The 18,408-nt window shown below is 62.7% G+C and overlaps 1 protein-coding gene across 6 annotated transcripts in view; it reads left to right on the top strand.

Moving 5' to 3' along the window:
* The window catches only part of GRB10 (growth factor receptor bound protein 10), a 107,067-nt gene that overhangs the window by 65,060 nt on the left and 23,599 nt on the right, over positions 1-18,408 (top strand). For 3 of the 6 annotated variants that reach the window (XM_054726200.1, XM_054726196.1, XM_054726201.1), the window contains 3 exons: positions 9,549-9,768; positions 12,182-12,265; positions 14,235-14,427. In XM_054726200.1, the coding sequence (XP_054582175.1) occupies positions 9,584-9,768; positions 12,182-12,265; positions 14,235-14,427 (462 nt within the window). In that variant the 5' untranslated portion in view covers positions 9,549-9,583. The remainder of the gene's footprint in view (positions 1-9,548; positions 9,769-12,181; positions 12,266-14,234; positions 14,428-18,408) is intronic. The other 3 variants (XM_054726202.1, XM_054726198.1, XM_054726197.1) reach the window with 1 other exon arrangement.

Genomic DNA, 18,408 nt, shown 5'->3' with positions numbered 1-18,408 from the left:
GAGGCGCTGCCCGCCCTGCTTCCGGGGCTCAGATCCTGCCCCCTCGGGGACGCCCGCCCGGAAGGCCTGCGTTGGTCGGGCGGGCGGGCGGGCCCCGGGCACAGGTCTGGCCTGCGAGGTGCCGCTTCCTGCACGGGGCCGCCCGTGCCCGCGCAGCCTCCTTCCTGGCCGCCGGCCATCCCTTGTTGGAAGGAGACAGTCTGGCATTGATTCACCCCGTGGCCCGCGTGTAACCTGCCCGGCGGGCTTTCTCCGAGGAGCCCCAGGATTGGCGACTCAGCAGGCTCCGGAGGTTTGGGAACGCTGCCTGGCCGTCTGACTTTTTGGAAAATTCTGCAGCCTGATTTATGGAGGCGGGTGACTCCGTTTTCCACGTAGAGCAGCGGCCGCTCACGGGGCTCCCGCTGTGTGCCAGGCGTGGGGCGAGGTGATGCGGCCAAGGCCAGGACGCACGGCTCCGGCCGCCTGGACCCGCGGGTTGAGGGAGGAAACGGTGAAGAAAACTCCAGCGAGAACGGGAGGAGGAAGGGGCCGGGCCCGGGGAGCGGCAGCCCTGGGTCTGACTCGGCTCCCCGCCGAGGCCGGGCACCTCCCTTTCTGCACCGGAGCCCACAGCCGGCCCACGTGGCTGGTTCGAGAGGAAGGTTGGAGACGGCTCCAGCCGGAGGGGGCTTGGCGCGGCCCGGTGCTCGTGACGGGCAGGACGTGGCGGCTGTGGTTCACCCTGGCGGCTGAGCACAGCGCTAACCCCGAGAGGAGCCGTCGCAGACACCCACCCAGCTCACGCTCCTCCCGGGCCCTCCCTGTGGGCGCCCCCAGGACTCAGGCTCTCCAGCTCCAGGTCTGGGATGGGGCCTGTGGGCGCCCCTCCTCCTGGGCCGTGAGTCAGAAAGTCACACACGGGCTGTTGTTTCTCCTCGTGGAGAAGGAACCGTGAGGCCCCTAAGCCCTCGCTTGGGAGCTTTGTACGTTTCCTGCTTGGACTCCAAAGATGGGCATTCAGAGTGAGCTTAGGAGAGTCCCCGGAACCTGTTACCCCAACAAGCCCCCCGCCCCCGCCCCCGCCCAGGGGATCCTGCCCCTCAGCCAGGCTCCGGCAGGGCAGGGCACACGCAGCGCCCAGCCACCAGCCCGGCCCGAGCACCCTGCGTCCCCGGCCAGCCCTGCTCCCCAGCACGTCCTGGAGAGCCAGCCCCTCTCCCGGGCTCCTCGGTTCTGGGAGACGTGCCATTTCTTGGAACAGCCTGGAGCTCCCTGCTGGAACGCCTCCCCATCCCTGATGCCTTGCAGGCCGGGCCTCTGCACGCTGCCTGCCCTCCCGTGAGCAGGCCCGTCCCAGACCTCGGCCACACGCTGCGCACAGCCCTCTGGGCCGCTGGCCTGGGGATCGCCTCCTGGTGGGGCGCTGCGTTCACCCACCCGTTCTCCTCCTCTGGGGACGCCCTCCCCTCACTGCTCATCCCACACCTCTTGGAGAGGGAGCCCCTTCCCGGGAGGAGCCCCCTCCTTCCCGCAGGCGGTCTCCCAGGAGCGGCCGCTGGACCGGAGCCGGGAATTACTTTTCCAGATGTGGTGGGAGGCGATTCAGAGCCTTCCCCGCGAATTCATCTTCTGCTCTGCAGTCCCCTCGCAGCCCGTGACCTGAGGCCCAGCACGCGGAGGCGGGGGTTGGTGTCTCTTTTTGGGGGTCCACAGGGCCTGGACCTGTGTCACCCACACGCTTGGTGCTCAGGGACTAGCTGCCGAACGCAGGAAAACAGGGGCTCCGTGCACGGACTTCACGTTTCTGGAGTTAATGTCCAGGGATGCCGGGGTGTCTGACACTGAATGGGGTCACCCAGATGCCCTGGTGTCTGACTGCCCCCTAGAAGGTGGTTGTGGAGGCAGGTGGCCCCGGGCCGGGCCCTAGATCTGTCCTCCTCGGCCCCGGGCTGCTAGACAGACACGGGTCACACCCCCGGAAGGTGAGCACCTTCCAGAGCGACACGTGTGGACACCGGCTTCTGTCCATGGGCTGTGCTCTAGAGCTCCAGGGACCGCAGTCAGAGGCTGAGAAAGAACAGGCCGCCGCAGGGGCGGGGCCGGGGCGCGCTCGGTGCCCTGCCCCCCCCCCCCCAGCGGCGCTCTGAGAGTGGGTCTCTGTTCTTTCTCCCTCTGATTGCCCCTGAGAGCAGGAGCAGAGATTGCGCGGGGCCTGCACTGTGTCACGTCAGCAGCGCTCAGGCCCGGGCCCTGGGAAGGGGAAGGCCTGTGCTGTGGACGGCCCCCGGGCAGGACGCGGGTCGTAAAAGACCTGGAGGAAGCTGAGGGGGCGCCCCGTCCGGGGGCTTCCTGCGACCGCGCGGCCGGATGGAGCCCCCGAGAGCAGGAAAGCGAGCGCTCCTCACTGCGCACGTTCCCGGCCGGCGCCGCGGGGCTTGCATTTCCGTGACGGGAAGCACCCGGGGCATGGCCGCCTTCCTGACTTACCTGCCCGCGTATTGACTTTGGATAGGATTACCCTCGAGTTCCCCAAAACGTAGATTTAGACCGTAAATCGCACTGGAGCAAAGTCCAGGGCGATTAATTATTATCCCGCCTCTCGCCGTGCGCTCTGCGGTCCAGGTGGACCTGTCTGGCTGCCGGGGCGTCTGCCTGGACTTTGTGACGCCCCCTGGCCTCCCACCTCGCCCGGCTGTAAGAACCAGGCGTTTGTCCGCAGGGGAGACGCGGCCCCCTCCCCGGGGGCCCTGCAGCCAGCTCGCTGCCCACTTCCCGCCTCCGCCCCTGGCCGCCCCGGGAAGCGGTGAGGCAGACGACACAGACCCACTGTGTTTCTATAGGTCCTGCCCCCCCGGCCTCCCCCGGGCAGCGCAGACCGAGCACCCAGCGGAAGAGAGGAGCGCGAGGGCACGTGGCCGGGCTGTAGGTTTGATCCTCGGCCCCAGTCGGGGTACGCGAGGGAGGCCACCAATCCATGTGTCCCTCTCACATCAATGTTTCTCTTTCTCTCTCCTCCTCTCTCCCCGCTCCCTCCCACTCTTTCTAAAAATCGATGGAAAAATATCCTCGGGTGGGAGTAACAACAACAACACAAAATGAGGAATGTTCCACTGCGCGGACGGGCCGTTTGGCTTCACCCCGCGGTGGACAGGAGGCCGCTTTCGCCCCGTGGCGGTTATGCTATATGAATTGTGAATCGTGCCACTGTGCGCATGGGCTTACAGATAGCTCTTTGAGTCCTAGCTTTTAGTTTTTTCGTGGGGCGAGTGGAGGCGGGGGATAGGTAAAAACCTATTTTTACTTTTTAAAAGTGGCTCAAAGAAAGAAATGCCCAGTTCCCTCTTACTTTCTTGGTCTCGCGATTAAAGGTGGTAATCATTGCCTACAGAGCCACCACGTTTCCGTTGCTTCTTTGTGTCCCAGCAGCTCTACGTGGGAGAGACGGGGCCCCTGTGATGGGGGTTCGTGAGCGTGGAAGATTAATTGTGTGCCACGAAGGCATTTCAGTTGACTGCGGAGTTATATTTGCACAAGGTTTTACTTGCTTAGAGGTCAACAAAAATAGCTCGCCGGCCGAACATGATCCCGGCTGAAAATACTTGTGCAGGCTGGACGCGCGGTGCGTGTCCGGATGGAGACGTGTAAGAGCTTTGGCATTCGCGCATGCGTTCAGGAATCCCCGGGTACAGCGCCATACAGAAGAGTCCCCCTTTCTTTACACGCGTCGAGTCCTCTGTCCCCCAGACGTGGGGGTGGGGGCTCCCCTGCTCAGCAACCCCCCCCCCCCCACCGGCTGGGTGTCCCACGGTTCCTTTGGGCTCTGGCATGACCCAGGCCTGGTTCCGTCATCTGCTGGGTCAGCCCCCATGTTCCACTCAGGAACATGCTCCCTCGGTCAGCAGTGCGTTAGGAACGGGTGGGGGTCCCGGACAGCAGGGGGAGGGGCCGCGCAGGGAGGGGGGGGCATGGAGTTGGGCGCTATCTGAGGGTGCCAGCTTCCAGCCTGGGACACTGTCCCCCAACCCAGAAGCTCACTGAACCCCGTTCTTCTTCTTTTAAAAAACAAAACAAAAACCAAAGGCATTTTAGTACTTATTTTTAAATTCTCACCCGAGGATATTTCTCCATTGACTTTTACAGAGAGTGTGAGAGGGAGAGGGACAGACAGAGAGAGAAACATCCACGGGAGACACATGGGTTGCTTGCCTCCCGCACATGCCCGATCCCGCAGCTGGGGACGCGCCTGCAGCCCTTCGGTCCGGGGGCGACGCTCGAGCCTCTGAATCAAACCGGCCAGGGCCTCCCGAGGGCATCTTCCCATCGGTTGTTCAGGGAGCGTGGAAGGGAGAGGGAAGGACGGAGGGAAGCATCCGTGTGAGAGACTCATCGATGGGCTGCCTCCCGCGTTTGCCCCGACCTGGGCCGGGTATCGAGCTTGCAACCAGGGTACGTACGTGCCCTTGACCCTTCCGGTCTGAGGGCTGACGCTCTAACCACTGAGCCACTGGCTAGCGCTGAACCCCATTTTGGAGGGTTCTATGGAAATTCGCCGCGTAGACGCGATAGAGGAAATCGTCTCCGCTGGTGATTAAGGTCGACCCCCAGCCCATCTCCCCAGGAGGCCAGGAGGGGGGGCCTGAAAGCTCCCCTGCCCTGGGGTTGGTGCCCTGAGCAGCCTGCCCCCATCCCGCGGCTTCCCGGGGGCTCTCGTGCCCATAAACCCAGGAGGGGGGCGAGGAGCGGGCTCGAGTGACGGAGACTCCTTTCACGTTGACGAAATGGCTGCGTTGTTTCAGGAACAGCCGCGGGCCGAATGCGACGAGGAAGTAGCCAGGTCCAGGGGCCGGACGCCATGGAGGGAGGTTACACGTACGTTATTTCCTCAGCCTCACGAGCGCCTTCTAGTTCCTCCTCCTCGGGGGCGAATCTGCTTACCTGTCCCCAGGGGCTTTAGCTGTGTCAGCAAGCTCACCCACCCGCCTCCCCAGCGAGAGAGCCTGGGACAGAAGCTGGGACGACGCGGAGACACTGCCCGCGAGAGACGCCGGGAGGGTCCCTGCAGGCGCACGGCTCCCGTGTGTCCAGAACACACCGCGCAGGGAGCCCTGCCCCGGGGGCCAGCCGCGTGGGGCGCAGTGGCCCCGGGGGGTGTCAGCGCTGCTGTCTAGCGAGAGCGGGCCCTGGGCAGGGCTGCAGGCTCAGCAGGTGTCGTGCGGGGTGAGGTGGGCCTCGGCCCGGCTGGCCACGGCCTCGGCCTGGCTCCGTCCGTCGGTGGAAGACTCGCCCAGGATAGCTCATGAGCCAGCCCCGAGCTATTTTCGCCGCCTGCCCGTCCCTTGGAGAGCCGGCGGCCTCGGTGTGCTGAGGACAGTGAGGCGAGGTGCACTTGGGAGCTGAGGTCAGATGAGCTGCTCAGTCAGATATTTGGGACAAAAGTCGGCAGCCGTTTTAGGCCGGCCTCTTCCAGGAAGGAGGGGAGCTATGAATAACCACTCACCACCGTGTGGCGTGACCTACATTTGTGCGGCCCGTACACCCTGAGAACCGTGTGTGCAGGGAGGGGGTTATAAAACCACCTGCCCTTCCCCTCCCGCGTTCCTGCCCTGCCGAGGCGCCTTCTCACGGCGAGCGTTGGGGCGTCGGGCTAGCAGCGAACGGACACTTAGCGTTCACATAACGCCCGATTATTTGATTCTCCCAGTCAAATGTGGGTGATCATCGATCCTCATGGGCTCGTGCGGGGCCACCGCGTGAGACGCACCCTCGCCGCCCACGGATCCGCCCGCGGAGTGCGCGCCCGTGGGAGGTCTGCAAGAGTGAGCGCCACGTGGGAACACCTGAGAGCGGGAGCAGCTTAAAGAGGACGGAGACGTACGGTCTCTGGAATCGATTCTTTAAGGTCCCAGTGTGGACGATTCCACTGCCAGTCCCCCATAGAACGTAACAGAGTTTAAGTAAAACCAGGGAATCACGCGTGCTTTTATCATCTCAGAACACAAGGCTCATGGGCCCACGGGGCCTTTGAAAGGGTGTTTTAGATTCTTTGGAACGGTTTATTTTTGCTCTGAGGAGCAAAACAGAGGCGCGTGTGAAACATGCCACCACGGCGGTGGGTTTGAGTTGCGCCGATCGCCCGCGAAGTGCGCAGCGCGGTGGCCGCCGGGCTCGCGCTGCCCGCTCAGCTGAGGGGACCGTCCGTGAGGCCGCTGGGAGGGAGCCGCGGCGCTCGCTGCGTGAGCGCCTGTGCTGTGTTCCCGCTCTGGCCTGAGCTCGCTTTTTTGATACTTACTCTGAACAATGGCAGCGTTACTCCGAGCTCTGGGAAGCCCGAGGCAGAGGGGTGGCCGGGGAGTGGCCCGCTTGGCCGAGAGGGGAGCAGAGGGAGGACGGGAGACAGGGCCGCCGCACGTGGTGGGTGCAGCCCCGGGCGCTCAGACTTTTTTTCTTGGCAGAAGTCGGTCAGCCAACACCGTCTTCCTGTCTGACCCCCCCCCCCCCCCCCGGCCGGTGACAGTGATGAAAACGGCCTTTGTGTCCGTGTCCGGCGGGCTTTCTCCTGTGTGTAAGCAGGGGTGGCGTGCCGCGGGTGCACACGGAAGTCACTCCATGATGACGGTGAGCCGTGCCCCCCTCACCGGCGCCGAAGAGGCCTGTTAAGATAGAAACCTCAGGTCGTCCGCAGTGGGAGTCCGGGCGCAGGGCCTGAGGGGGTGACGGAGCTCCCGTCGGCTGTGGCTCATCGGCTGAGAGTGAGTGGAGGACATGAGTTGGCTTTACATTCCAGACCTCTCCGGGAGCCCCTGACCTGTGAACTGCAGTATAACTCGAACCTTTCCTCGTAAGAGGAACCCCCCCTCCGAGGTCTCAATACCTATGCAAGGCGTTGGGTCCCCAGTTTGCGGCTGGCTCTCGGGGCTCAGCCATCAGCCACGAGTTGCTTCCTTGGTTTACGGATGACAGCTCATCTGGGGCCACACACACACGCACACACACACACACACACACGCACACACGCCTGCGGGGACAAGGGGACCGTGGGTGGGTGCCCCGTCCCTCCAAGGTCCTGGGTTTCCGTCAACCCCTCTTCCCCACTTACCCTCCCCTCCCGCCCGCCCCTGCCCCCAGGACTCAGGGCTGAGCTCTGCCCGCTGACTTGGGTGTCCTCCCATGTGATGCATTAAATATTAATGCTGTGGTAATTATTAATTATTAATTCAGCACTTTCGTCCTCTTAATATCTGGCCACGGGATTAATATTTGACTGCTCATAACCTGACCTATAGCAGCGCCGCCGTCTCCCCTCACGGGCCCGGGAATGCTGGTTTCCCCGAGTCCGACTCCGGGTCCGGTCCCCCCTCCCTCCCCGCTTGCAGCCCAGAGCTCCGGCCCCCGGTACATGTGTGTGCGTGGGGCGGGGGTGGCCCCTCCTCACGGCACGGGCACGCGGCCTCTGTGCTCGGTGTCAGCAGCCCCGGCACCGGCCAGGCCTCCCGCTGTCCGTGCTGCCTGTCCCCTCCCGTCACTCTGTCCGTCCTCCTCGGGGCCTGTGCGTTTTGTCCTGCCTCGCTGTGCCCTTGCACCTGAGACGTCTGTGCTGGGAGCAGGAGACGGGAGGGCCCAGGGTTCTGGAGAGTTCTGTGAGCTCATTCATGGAGCACGCACCTGGGGAGCTCCAGTTGGGAGCTGCCAAACCCGTTTTCCAGTCCCGGGTCTGCTCCTCAGCGCTCCTGTGATCTTGGCAGGCTGCTCGGCTCCCGCGGGCCTGCTCCGCGGGCGGCCGGGGCGCCAGGCTAGCAGTCACCTTCAGATTGCGCTCTGAGGAGCGGGTGGGCGAGGGCTAGTGAACAGCGTGCTGAGTGTTCGCTGTGCGCCGGGCCCTGCGGCGGAGCAGATAATCACTCACCCGCTGCTCATGCCCCCCCCCCCCCCCCCCGCAGGTGCCTTTGTTCACCCCGGTGGGAAAACAGAAACGGGGGCCCTGGCCAGGGCTGGGTCAGCCGCCCCCAGCACGTGACCCCTCGGCTCTCGGACCCGCCAGGGCGGAGCAGTGGCCTTTGGGAGGCTGAGGGTCTCGCTGTCCTGAGCTCTGGGCCCCTTGTTTGTTAAGTGGGTGTCACATGGGGCCGTTAGGGGAGCAAATGAGAGCGAATACGTGACCAGCCATGTGCTGCCTCGGAGTCACCCTCAGCTGTTATTTACCGAGTTGTTAAAAAGTGACAGATCTGGGAAACAGAAAAACGGGGTCCGTGTTGTTACAGCGGATTGGGTTACAGGGAGCGAAACGGACTCAGGCTGGAGCAGTTATCCCACGGCCGTCGGAATGTCGGACGGAGCCGCCAGCAGGAGCAGCCGGGCACGCACAGCTGCCCGAGCCCCACTCCCATCCCGGATCCAGCTCCCTCCCCGCCCCGGCCCTTTCCTCCATTTCCTCCATCTCAGAGTGTGCTGGGTCACCTCCCTCACCAGGGATTAGCCAGGTTCTGCAGAGACGGAACCAATGGGGTGTGCATTTGTCACACACACGTACCACGTACACAATGGTACATGTGTGTGCGTGGGTGGGGGGCGGGGGGCGTATTTAAGGAATTGGCTCACATGGCTGTGGAGTTGCAAATCCAAAAGCTGTGGGACGGGCCGGCAGCCTGGAGACCGGGAAGGAGTGGCAGGGAAGTCAGGAGGCAGAGGTCCCTCGCGCTGAGGGGACGTCAGCCTTTTCTCTAAGGCCTTCCGCTGATGAGAGGAGGCCCACGCGCAGGGCGGAGGCCATCGGCTTCCCTCCGTCGACGGACTCGGTGCCGACACACTGAAACGCGGCCTCGCAGCACTGCCGGGGCCGGGGCCTTTGACCCGTGTCCTGGTTCGTGTTCCAGCCGAGTTGGCACCTAAAGGACGCCCCTGGGTCTCCACGTGCACATCTCCGTCGGGCGTTCTCCGTCATCCGCAGGGGAGTTGTGTGCGCCACCCTTGCTTCTCTCTCTGCGTCAGCCACCGGCTCACTCCCGGAAGACTTGTGGCTCTCGGGCCGTGTCGAGGGCACGCAGTGAGCCTGTCTGCCGTGGCTCTGACCACCAGGGAGCCCTCTCGGTGGCTCTCGTGGGCCGGGGCTCGTGTCATCGTTGGTGTTGCTGTCCTGTCTGACGGCTTGATTCTCAGGGACGGGGGAGTCCTGACGGGCCTCCTTAGGGCTGCGTGTCCACCTGTGATCTGGCCAGCGGGACCAGGGTGGTGGGCCCAGAGGCCAGGGTCACGGGGTCATGCTGGGCGACTATGGCTGAGTGTGGCCCGCCCACCCCGACGGGTATGCGCGCTGAGCAGATGAAAGGCGTCTCCGGTGCGGGCAGGTGGACGTGAAGTTGGACTATGATTACTGAATTGCCTCTGGAATACCAGTATTAATAAACGCCACAGGCATCAATCCTCACTGAAACGTGTACTCCTCAGCTTTGTTACTGTGTCCTCAAGCGATCGTTTTCCATGCTTGGAACCCGGTCGCCGAGGGGCACGTTTGGGCGTGACCCCTCGCTGCTACTAACGTTTCTTCTCCACTCTGCCTTTCCAATGCCCAGAGAATGAGCCTGACCTGGACGGTCTGGTGAATGATATGAATACATCCTTGGAGAGTCTGTGCCCATCTGGTAACATGCAGTCCGAGACGGTGCCCCTGCGCCAGAACGGCCAGCACGCCCGTGGCCAGCCGCCACCTTCGGGAGCACGGCCCGCGGAGCCTCAGGCGTCTGCACAGCAGAAGGTGCAGCGCTCCCAGCCCATGCACATCCTGGCTGTCAGGTGGGAGCCCGGGCCTCGCGGGGGTCGCGTGGGGTCAGAGCTGCTGCTCTCCGCTGGTTACGTGGAGATGGGAGTGATGGGGGGGCCTGGTGAGACCCATGGGCACACACAAGCCCCTTCCCCCTGTAGCAGGACTGCACTGGGCAGGGCTTGGCACCTGGTTCAGCTTAGGTGACACATGGAGCACCTGCTCTGAGCCGGGCACGGGCGAGGTGGGAGGATGTCAAGGAAGCCGTCAGAGGAGAATGCTCTGGAAAGAATGAAGTGGCCGGGCAGTCGATGGAGGTGTCCAAGGCCTCGCTGCCCAGAGCAGGGCCCGGGACCAGGCGCAGTGGCATCCCCCCGGCGCTTGCCAGAACGGTGCCACCTCAGACATGTGACGAATTTCCCCGGGAGTGAGTGGAGGAGCCTCTGGAAATACTGGGCTGGAGGGAGGGGCCCGGAGGAGAGTTCCTTGCGGAGGACGGTAGGTCTCTGAGGTGGGTGAGTCCTGGAATGGGGGAGAGTCTTGGCGAGCAGTGGCGCTGCTCCCCGGTGGCAGGACGCCCTTCCTCCTTCCAGGTGGAGGATAGTCCGTTGTAGGTACACACCAGATCTCCTTTGCCATTCCTCCTCGGACAGGCAGCAGGGCCAGGCGGCCAGTGAAGGAGCCTTCACCCAGGGCAGACCCTGCATGACTCCACTTGTAGGCGAACCTAAATAGCCCGGCCTAGCGGCAGCGGCGGGGTGGTGGCTGCAGGCACTGGGGGAGGGCGGCCACGGGCACAGGGCCCCAGCCTGCATGATGAGAGCACCCTAGGGACACGGTGTGCGGCAGAGCCCGAGTCAGCAGGACTGTGTTGCACACTGAAAAGTTGGGGTAACGGGTATGAGATCCCAAACCTTCCTTTTGTGAGAGAGTCAGCCGAACGCTTCCCGGGCAGTGCCCGTGCTTCCTGTGCGTGCCCTGCACTTCCTGCAGGTGCCTCCCCCTGTGTGCGTGGGCTTCGGTACAGTGCCGAGCACTTCCTGTGCGTGCCCCGCGCTTCCTGTCCGTGCCCCCACCTCGCTGCCTGCTTCCGGCACGCTGCCGGACACTTTCTGTGCGTGCTCAGAGCCTCCTGTGCGTCCCCTGCGCTTCCAGGGGTGCCTATGCTTCCTGTGTGTGCCCTGCATTTCCTGTACGTGCCCGCCCCGCTCCCTCCCTCCCTCCCCCCCCCCCCCCCCCAGTGTGTGTGTGCGCGCGTGCGCGCGCTTCCGGTACAGTGCCGAGCACTTCCTGTGCGTACCTGTGCTTCCTGTGCGTGCCCCACTTGGGTGCCTGCCGCTGCTTTGCGTGCTCTGTGCTTCCTTTGCATGCCCTGCGTTTCCGTTTCCGGTTCTGCTGCGTGCAGGTCACTTCCAGGGTGTAAGTGTGGGGTCCCCGTTTCTCAGGGGTGTAGGTCTCTACCGGTCTGTGAGGTGAGTGGCGTGGTGGCCCTCAGCGCCCAGGTGAGGAAACCAAGGCCCGGGATGTGACTCGGCCCTCGGTGGCGCGTGGGGAGCCCGGATGCAGACCCAGGCCAAGGGCCCTGAGCGGTGGAGGCGCAGCGAGCAGCAGGCTGGGTCCCGGGCCCAGATGGGGTCCTCGCTGACTCGCTCCAGGAGGTTGTCACACCCAGCGCTGCGGAGGAGTGGAGGGCTTCCCCCCAGGCCCAGGCGACCGGGCCCTGAGGGAGGAGTGGGCTGCGGGGGAGCAGAGGGCGCGTGTGGGACCCCGCCTGTCTGCTCTGTCTGCCCGCCCTCTCCATCCCCCCAGTGTCTGCTCCATCTCCCTGCACCCCCCACCCCCAGTGTCTGCTCCGTCCCCACGGCCCCCCAGTTTGTCTGCTTGGTCTTCACGCCCCGCCCCCCCGAGTGTCCGCTCCATCTCCAGGACACCTCACCCGGTGTCTGCTCCGTCCCCGCGGCCCCCGCTTGTCTGCTTGGTCCCCACGGGCCTCCTGTAGCGGGGGAGGGCTGTCCTCTCTGCACCTCCCCCCCTGGGTCTCTCAGCCTTCGTGATGGCCCTTAGCTTAGCTTTGGACAATATTTGTGACCTGCTGTAAAGTCAACTTGTAAACATCATTGATGGAGGTGAAACTCACATAACATGGAAGGAACCACTTTGAAGCTCACAATTCAGGGACATTCAGTACACTCCCAGCGTGTCCAGGGACCTCGCTCTGGCTCCGGGACATTTCCGTCCTCACAGGAAGTCCTCCCGTCAGCAGCGTCCCATCCGTGCTCACAGCCCCGCCACCGCCCTCTGCAGCATTGCTGTGGGGTCACCTAGTCTGGACATTCCACATATGTGGAACCCTATAACACGGGACCTTATGTATCCAGCCTTTTTCATTGAGGATAATGTTTTGTTTGTTTGTTTGTTTTTTAAGATTTTATTTTTTAAATTCAGTTTTAGGTTCCTAGCAAAATTCAGAGGAAGATACAGAGATTTCCTGTACACTCCCCTCCCCCATCGTCAACATCCCCACCAGAGGTATTGTTAATATTTGTTATAATCGATGAATCTGCCTTAACACGTCATCATCACCCAAAGTCCCTCCTACCCGTCAGGGTTCCCTGCTGGTGGTGGACGTGCTGTGGGTTTGCACAGATGAATGGCAACATCAGTCCATCTTTAAAATACCACACACAGGATTTTTACTGCCTTACAACACACAGGATTTTTTCAATGCTCAGGAAAGCCTACTAAAGAGGAGGTTTTGTGAACAACTGGAGCGTTAGAACGTCCGCATCTCCTACGAGGAGTCCAAACGTTCAGTCACGTTTTTGGGCCCCTGGCTCCAGGTCTGGGCAGGAAGACACACCGCAGGTGGGCGTGTCTGGGCCAGGGACACATGACAGCGAGGCGTGTGCCCAGGCGGAAGCTGTTCCAGGGCGAGCGATGCTGGTTCGCAGGGAAATGAACCCGCTGGCAGGGTGTCGGCGAGAGGCTGCCACCTCTTCCAGGCGCTGGGCTCCCCGGTGCCGTGGCGGCACGCGCGTCGGACGTGGGCCTCCCACGTGGCCTGCAGAGCCCGGAGCATCCGTGAAAGGGTCCCGGTGTCGGGGTCTGTCCTGGCGCACCCCCCAAGAAAGCGAGTGGACCATTCGTTTAGCCAAATGGTGCAATTAGTGAGGGAGTGACGCGAAGGCCGTCTCCAGGAGCTCACCCTCGCGGTCTGTGCCGGGAGGAGCGGGAGCGCCCAGCAGGGACAGGGACAGGGACAGGGACAGGGACCGGGCCGCGCCCGCAGTGCAGCCCTGGGACGGACGGGGCCCCTCCCAGCAGAGCCCTGTGCCTGTGGGCGGCAGCTGCCAGCAGGATCCCCGGGGAGAGGAAACACAGGGCACTTCGCCCTGTTTTCGCTTTCACTTTGAACTTGGTTTTTCTGCTGTTTTCCTAATTACATCTGATTCATCATCTGTGTATGTTTTGCTTGGTTGTATGACAAGTGAGGTTTGTGTTCCTGGGAGGAGGGAGCTCTGGAGAGACGCCAAGGAGCGGGCGGTGCAGCGCGATTAGGAAGTGGCTCCCGGTGGTGCGAGTGGGTGCAGCAGGGCATTCCTGGGATGGCACAGGCCCGGGCTTTTGTGCTGCAGGGTGGACAGCCGCGTGCAGCATTTCTCTCCAATTAGCTCAGTATCAGCAGCCTCTGTGTGTGACCCAGCCTTCAGAGGAGGATGCAGGAAGTCTCTTCGAGTATTTGCATCGGGTCAGAGAAGTGCTCATTCAAGGTCATCGGAAAGGAGTTGTGCTCGTGAAAATGCCCTTATTCACAAAACCTCTCCGCCTGGCAGTCTTCCTGGAACAGAAGTGCTGAAGGCATCGTCTGCGTTGGGCATGCGCCCAGTGCTTCTCACCTGAGTCGGGGACTCTTTCCCCTTTGAGTCTGAGATGGTAGCTTTTTCAAAACGTTTAATTGTGGCAAAATACACATGACATAAACTCTACCATCTGGACCGTTTTTAAGGGTACAGTTCCAGCGTTACATATCTTCACACTGTCATTCAGCCAATCTCCAGAACTTGGTCATCCTGCAAAAATAAAACTCTCCCCACGCACCACGAGTGCCCCATCGGCCTCCCCAGGCCCCAGCACCCGCTCTCCACGCTCTGTCTGAGCTTCCTGAGGGGGCTCACGTAGGGCTCGTCTTCTTGTGACTGGCTTCTTCAATTAGCAAAGTGTCCTCGAGGCTCATCCATGTCATAGCATGTGTCAGAATGCTGTCCCCTTTCAAGACTGAGCAACCCCCCCTTTTTGTGGACGGGCCCCGTTCTGCCCCCCGCTCATGCGTCGATGGACACGCGGTTGCTTCTTCCTCTGACTGTTGTGAATAGTCCCGTTGTGACCGCCCCATACTCACTCACCTCCCCGAGGGCCTCTGTGTGTTGCGTGTTTGCCCAGGAGTGGGGCTCCGGGCCGTGCCGGGCAGCTTCTAACCGGCGGCCTTCTCTCCTCCCAGGCGCCTGCAGGAGGAAGACCAGCAGCTGAAAACCTCGTCGCTGCCGGCCATCCCCAACCCTTTCCCCGAGCTCGGCAAAAAGGAGAGCCCCTCCGCGCCCCCGGCGGGCTCCGGCTCCGGCTCCGGCTCCGGCTCGGGCTCGGGCCCGGGCCCGCTGACCCTTCCGAGCCAGCCCCAGCCCCCGGCAAAGACGGTGAGTGGGCGCCGGGCTGAGCGCCGGCTGCGGGCCGTGGGCGGGCAGGTGGGCCCCTTCCTGGGGGAAGGAGGGAGGGACGCTGGGACATCTTCTCTCAGTTCTCCTCTGGCAGGTATACGTGTTGCCTTGCGAGACTTCTTAGCGTGTTGCCCAACGTTTCATTTATTAAGTCAACCATTTACCTGTGTTTTAGAAGGAGTCTCGTAAAAACGGCTTTTAAAATGACAGCAGTTTGTTTCTGAAGAGTGAGTTTTAGTTTTCTGAACCATTTCAACCACCGCGTGGTCTGGGACCCAGTCATGGGGGGTCGACGAGGGCTTCCGTGCTGGGCTCTCGGGCCCCGGCCGTCAGTGTCAGTGAGCAGGAAGGCGCCCGTGGGTCAGTCCTGGCTCGAATGGGATCTGCTCCGGGAAGGCTGCTCACTTGGCCAGAGGGTGACAGCCAGCCTCTTGAGCCAGTAGTTTCTCCGCTGACGTAGCCTGTGCTGTGCGAATCGTGCGCCGTTGTCTCCCGGGGAGGAAGCCGAGGCACAGAGTGTCAGTCACGTGCCCAGGGCCAAGGCACCAGTAATCGCTCGTCAGGGATGGGCTGGCAGCTCCGTCCCTCCTGATGGGCAGGGCCTGGGCCAGGGCGGGTCCCAGGCTCGGAGGGAGGCCCAGGGATGTCCTGTTGGTGCGTGTTGGGGGGTGAGGGGAGTACGTATGACATAACTACCAGGACCTCGGGCGCATCTGACGGTCACTGAGGGTTCTCTGTGCCAGGCCCTGTTCTGAGTGGCTTATTCTTTATTTGTTCATATGTTTGTTTCTCACAGCAACCTGAGAGCTGGGTAGAAGTGTTCTCTCTCTGAAGCAGGGAAACTGAGGCCCAGCTCTAATTTAGTGGAACTTGGATGGGACCCAGTGTGAGTGTTAGATTTGGGGTGCATCCTGACCTCAGGCTCCAGAGCCTCTGCTTTTAACTGGGCCCTGATGTTCTTTCTTTTCAGCAACAGTGTTTCGGAAGTTTCTTTGCCTTTTCTGCTAGAATCATCCCCTTCTGCTCTCCCGGTACTTTGCCACGTTTGCCGTGAAGGCTGATGCACCCCAGTCCCTGCTCCCCGAAAGCCCTCCGTCCCGTGCGAGGCAGGGGCAGGCGCGCTGTGAGGAAGGCGTTTCTCCTGGTGCTCGCCAGCCGCGAGCTCCGCCCCCATTCCGACCTCACGCCTCCAGAACGGGCCGCGCTGTCCCCCCATCAGCACTTAGAGTGAGGTAAGGCCGTCTGGAGCCAGAGCTGCCAGGCCGCGGCCCTCGGTCACGTGCCTCACGTCCATTCGGGACGTCTGCCTCCCTGGTGACCTCCTGCTTCAAATAAGGGTCTAGACCAGCTGTCTGTGGATGGGGCACTGAGGCTGTTGACAAAGTTACTCGTCCTAAAAGGAGGCCGTGAAAAGATGACCTGGCTCCCCGCCCCCTCGGCTGTCCAGCGCGCAGCAGAACCGGGAAACCCAGGAATGGCGCTGCTGCTTCTCCTGGGACTGAGAACCTTGTGTTGGTGTCTGCGTTTCTGCCGCACAAACTCCTCTGGCCCCCGGAGACCAGGAGGCCCGGGAGCAGCTGCAAGGAGCGTTCCCTGGAGGGACGGGTGCTCTTTGTCCGCTCTGGGTGCTGACCTGATCTTGTGAAGAGCGGGTGGCGCCGTGGGTCGTGGTGGGCAGGCGGCCTCGGGTTCCTGCCCAGCCTGGGACTGTGACGGGCCAGGAGGTTGGGCTCCTCCTTTGCCACGTGCCTGAGGGAAAGAGGACTTCGATGTCCTGCCCCTTTGCACACACAGCCCGAGGGAGCAGCCTGGCCACCTCTCCAGGGCCGGCCTGCGGGCCCGAGCCGTGCCAGGGGCCTGTCTCTCCCTGACAGATGCGCTGGGGCCCAGGAAGGGCCACCGGTGCCGGGGAGGTGACGCAGCGGCCAGACCCTGCAGCTCGCCCCCAGCCCCCACGCCGCTGGGGTTGGGGCTTCCTCCCAGGGCGGTCGGGGCTCTGCGCCTGTGCCCTGGGGCTGCGTGTGGCTGCAGGAAACGGGAGGCCCTGTTGGCGGCCGTGGGGAGGAAGTGCCCCTGTATCAGATCTGGGCAGGAACAGAGGCCGTGGGCAGCGGGCTCCATGGTCTGGAACCGGGTCCTCCCCACATGGAGGCCTGTCCCACACACTGGGAGTGGGCCAGTGTCTCACAGACATGACGTGTGGAGAGAGAAACGGCCGTGTGTGGTGTGGGCTGTCCCAGCAGGGCGCAGAGTCGGGTCTTGGTGCCCGACGGCGGGGACAGGCACATGTGGAGGGAGCAGGAGACACATGTGAGCGGGCCAGCCGCCTGGTGGACAGGAGGAGGAGGAGGAGGGGCTGGAGAGGGACGCGCAGGGACCCCAGGTTTCTGAAGTCGGGCGAGCCGTGCACGCTCACGGCGCTTCGGGCCGCGTGGTCGGGTGGGCCTTCCAGCCAGAGGTCCCGGCAGCCGCACGGTGACGTGTTGCAGCAAGCTCCCCTCTCTGTTTTGTAAACACAATTAGTCACATGTTTTAGCCCCGTTATTAATAGGGCATAAATACTGTCTCCGCTCCAAATCAGCTCTTCTCTCTTTGCTTAATTTTAAAAATTAATTTTCTGGAAGTGAATTAATTGCCTTGCGTGGGGCTTTGACAGGCATTTACTAACGAGCAAAACTGGGTCTCCTGAGGCTTGAAGACGATTTAATGAATGGGCCTCGACATCAGACCATCTTTGGCGAGAAAAACTACCCTTGGTTGCCAAGTACAGGTTATGTCCCAGCGAGTGCGGCGTGGAGGCCATGCGCCTGCCTCACCCCCGGCTGGGGCCTCCATGGCCCATCCTGGAGCCAGACTGTCCTCCTTTCTCGGTGCCACCCCCCCCCCCCGGCCCTCATGCCAAGCACCCAGCCCTCTGTTCCTAGCCCCTGCCAAGTGTGCCCGCCCGCCTTTCCTGTGCCTTCAGGCTCAGAACCATCAGAACCGGGGTTCATTGAAGCCGAAGCCGAGTGCTAGGGGACCCTGGGGCCCTGAGTGGGGGGCTGCATGCCTGCTCTTTCCATGTTTGGACACTCGCAGAGTCACAGGGCTGTGTCTGCCAGGATCCCGGAGAGCAGGGCTCGGGCTCCCGCAGGACAAGAGCAGCTGTGTCCCGGAATGGTCATGATGGCCGTCCCAGAGCCAGGGTCAGCCCGAGACACATCAGCACGTCCCTGCCGTTTTAGAACATAAAATCCTCTTTACACGGCCCCCCCAACTGGCTCCCATTCCTGCCTTCCCCCTGCTGCCTGTGTCTGTGAGTGATGGGTGGACAGCTGCCACTTCCTCCCCCCCAAGCCCGCCCCCCCCCCCCCCCGAGGGGCCCGGAGTCCGAGGGCCAGGCGGTGACTCAGGCAGTGTGTGCTGCATCCCCTCCCAGGGGCCCCTCGCTCCCCATCGTTACCCTCTCCTCTCGGCCCAGCCCTCTCCCAGCCCCAGGCCTCCCTCCACACCTCCAGGCTGCCGGCCTGCACACGTGGCCCTGCTGGGAGCAGCTGCTGCAGCTGCAGCATGGACGGCCTCCCCCCTCCTCTCCTCTGGAATTTGGAGGGAGGGAGGGGTCACTCTGAAACTCTGCCTCTGTTTTTTGGCCACCACAGCCAGTCATGTGGCTTCCCTGGACGATTTTCTAGAGAAAGGATATAAACCATTTTTGTTGGCTTTCAGGACCACAATATGCAAATGGACGCTTAGTTACTGACTGAGGAGTAGGTGCAACCAAGATGGTTTCTGTTCCTTGGCCTCCTCCGGGGGCGCCGCGGGCCGCTGCCCGCCCTCCTGTGAGAAGCCCAGAGCCCCAGCTCCAGCCCTGGGGACTCGACAGGCCTGTCCCCCCCTTCAGGGGCTGGTCACTGACAAGCTCTCAGCAGCAGCTGTGACAGCCCCACCCAGAGACCTGCCCGATGGGCAGCGGCTGCCAGC

Source organism: Eptesicus fuscus, chromosome 14 (assembly GCF_027574615.1).
Source record: "Eptesicus fuscus isolate TK198812 chromosome 14, DD_ASM_mEF_20220401, whole genome shotgun sequence".
In the NCBI taxonomy this organism is placed as follows: domain Eukaryota; kingdom Metazoa; phylum Chordata; class Mammalia; order Chiroptera; family Vespertilionidae; genus Eptesicus; species Eptesicus fuscus.
The sequence above is the reverse complement of the archived record's forward strand: the minus strand, read 5'-3'. Positions and strand labels throughout refer to the sequence as shown.